The sequence below is a fragment of the Microtus ochrogaster genome, unplaced genomic scaffold, assembly GCF_000317375.1.
Source record: "Microtus ochrogaster isolate Prairie Vole_2 unplaced genomic scaffold, MicOch1.0 UNK87, whole genome shotgun sequence".
NCBI classification, from domain to species: domain Eukaryota; kingdom Metazoa; phylum Chordata; class Mammalia; order Rodentia; family Cricetidae; genus Microtus; species Microtus ochrogaster.
In genome coordinates, this window is record NW_004949185.1 from 492,298 (window position 1) to 494,366 (window position 2,069).

The 2,069-nt window shown below is 47.9% G+C and overlaps 1 protein-coding gene across 1 annotated transcript in view; it reads right to left on the reverse strand.

The window, feature by feature from the left end:
• Ppp1r10 (protein phosphatase 1 regulatory subunit 10) overlaps positions 1-2,069 on the reverse strand; it is a 15,261-nt gene that overhangs the window by 4,297 nt on the left and 8,895 nt on the right. The window contains exons 6-10 of the mRNA XM_026777823.1: positions 1,272-1,349; positions 958-1,131; positions 681-786; positions 481-593; positions 1-88 (exon numbers count right to left, since the gene is read on the reverse strand). The exon at positions 1-88 is cut by the window's left edge and continues 8 nt beyond it. Coding sequence (XP_026633624.1) covers positions 1-88; positions 481-593; positions 681-786; positions 958-1,131; positions 1,272-1,349 — 559 coding nt within the window. The remainder of the gene's footprint in view (positions 89-480; positions 594-680; positions 787-957; positions 1,132-1,271; positions 1,350-2,069) is intronic.

Here is a 2,069-nt window from a genome sequence, read left to right on the forward strand (position 1 = left end):
GGCGACAGAACCTTCTTCTTCTTCTTAATTTTGATGCCTGGGACAGGAGCTGAATTGAGAGCATCCAGGAAACCCAGGCCTTCCATAGCTACAGGGAAAAGAGCGCAGTGAATGAACTTCCTTCACAATCCTGTTCCAGTGAGGTCCGCTGCCCACAGTGACAAGGAAGCAGGGTTCACACAGGAAGTTCCCATTCATCTTTCTTTTGGCAACCATGACTTTGATCACAGTTTTAGAATGCAAAATTCATGAAACAAGCTGCTGAAAACACCAGAGGGTCCAGCCACGAGGGAGGGATGTGATAAGGTTATCACTTGAGAGGGACACTTTCCAGCCACATATCTAACATGACTCTTACGGAAGGGCAATTCCAGAGGCACAAAATTTTAGGACACCAAGAGATCGAAGGCAGAGCAAAGGAAACTGGTGAAGGGCACACCTTCCCCCACCCTGTGCAGAGAGCACTCCAGGAGGACTCACGCTGTGGGGGGATGATCTTCACTTTGATTTCTTTGGTGGTGTTGGGGGTTGTGTTGAGGGGCTTATACTTCTTCTCTGCAGGTGGGGCAGCATCTCCTGGAGCAGTTGTGGCACTGCAAAAGAGGGACAGTCAACAACCTCCCCAACTCTCCCTTTTCTCCAAAGGCCCCCTCCATAGGAACCTACACCAGAGCTCATACCTCTGCCGCTTGAGGGGGATGGGCTTCAGATTGTATTTGTCTGATACCACCACAGTGCTGGAGTTCTTCTTCACAGGCACCAAAGATGGGGTGTCCAGCTCTAGTCCTGGGGAGAAACATGTTGATGGCAGTTCAACTTTGACCCTCACTGTTGCCCCCCCAGATGGTCCAGCCTTGAGTAAGTTCCCCCAGCTCTTCCTTTAGCCTCTTGCTTCCTCACAGCCTGAAGTTACAATCAGACTATTGGCTGCACACACTGATGCCCTCAAAGCCTCACCAGTGGAACGGAACTTGGCATGACTGGGTGCCGTGGTTCGCAGTGACTTGGGCTTCTCCTTCTTCTTCTCTGGGGCCTCCTCAGCCCGGGTCTCAGCCTTCACCTCAGTCAAAGGTCGCTCAGGAAGCGTAGTTCGGCTTTTTCCTTCTTCTTTCCGTTTCTTCTTATCCTTCTCTGTATGGAAAAACAAAGCAGGTGAGAATTTCATTCAATACAGAGAAGGCTGCCAGATGCGAAGAACCAACCTAGGGACACTTGAGAGCTGCAGTCTAAAAGGGAAGAGAACACGTGGGGTACAGGGCCAAGGAGCTTACCTGCAGGCTGGGTACTACTCTGAGAGCGGATGACAGCCATCCAGTCGCTGACAAGGACTGAGGCCAATTTCCGGAGCTCTGCAAGTGAAAAAGGAAAAAAAACTACTTAATTAGTAATAATTCATTAATATTTTCAGTAACAGAAAATATGCTTTAAAAATTGTTAAATTTGTTCAATGGGAAAAAAAGTCTTAATATGGCGTGCTTTAAAACAGAGAAACTAAAAAGTCTCCAAGGGACTACTTGCTGTGGGGAACAGTGAAGTGGGAACACACCAGCAGGCACTCATGCTAAGAAGCAGTTTATACAGAGAAAACGGACACCTGATAACCTAAGGGATATGAGAACTTTTCTGTAGCCTCTCCTGGAGGACGTGGCCACAGCAGCTCTCCTTCACAGTTCTGCAGTCATGCAGACTCAGTTAGCAAGCAACTCTAAATAGCTAAAGGAATTAGAGCGGCGTGGTGTGGCACATGCATTTAATTCCAGTAGTTGGGAGGCAAACTTAGTGAGTTTGAGGCCAGTCTGGTCTACAGTGTTACAGCCAGGGTCACACAGAGAAACCCTGTCTTGGAAAATCAAAATCAAACCAAAGTGTGAGTTCCATGTCAGCCAGGGTTATAAAGAGAAACCCTATCTCAAAAAAAAAAAAAAAAACAAAACCCAAAGAACCACTCCTATAGAAGTATTTTCTGGTAGGCACATTCAATCTTTAGAAATGAGTAAGTTGCCAGGCAGTGGTGGCGCACGCCTTTAATCCCAGCACTCGGGAGGCAGAGGCAGGCGGATCTCTGTGAG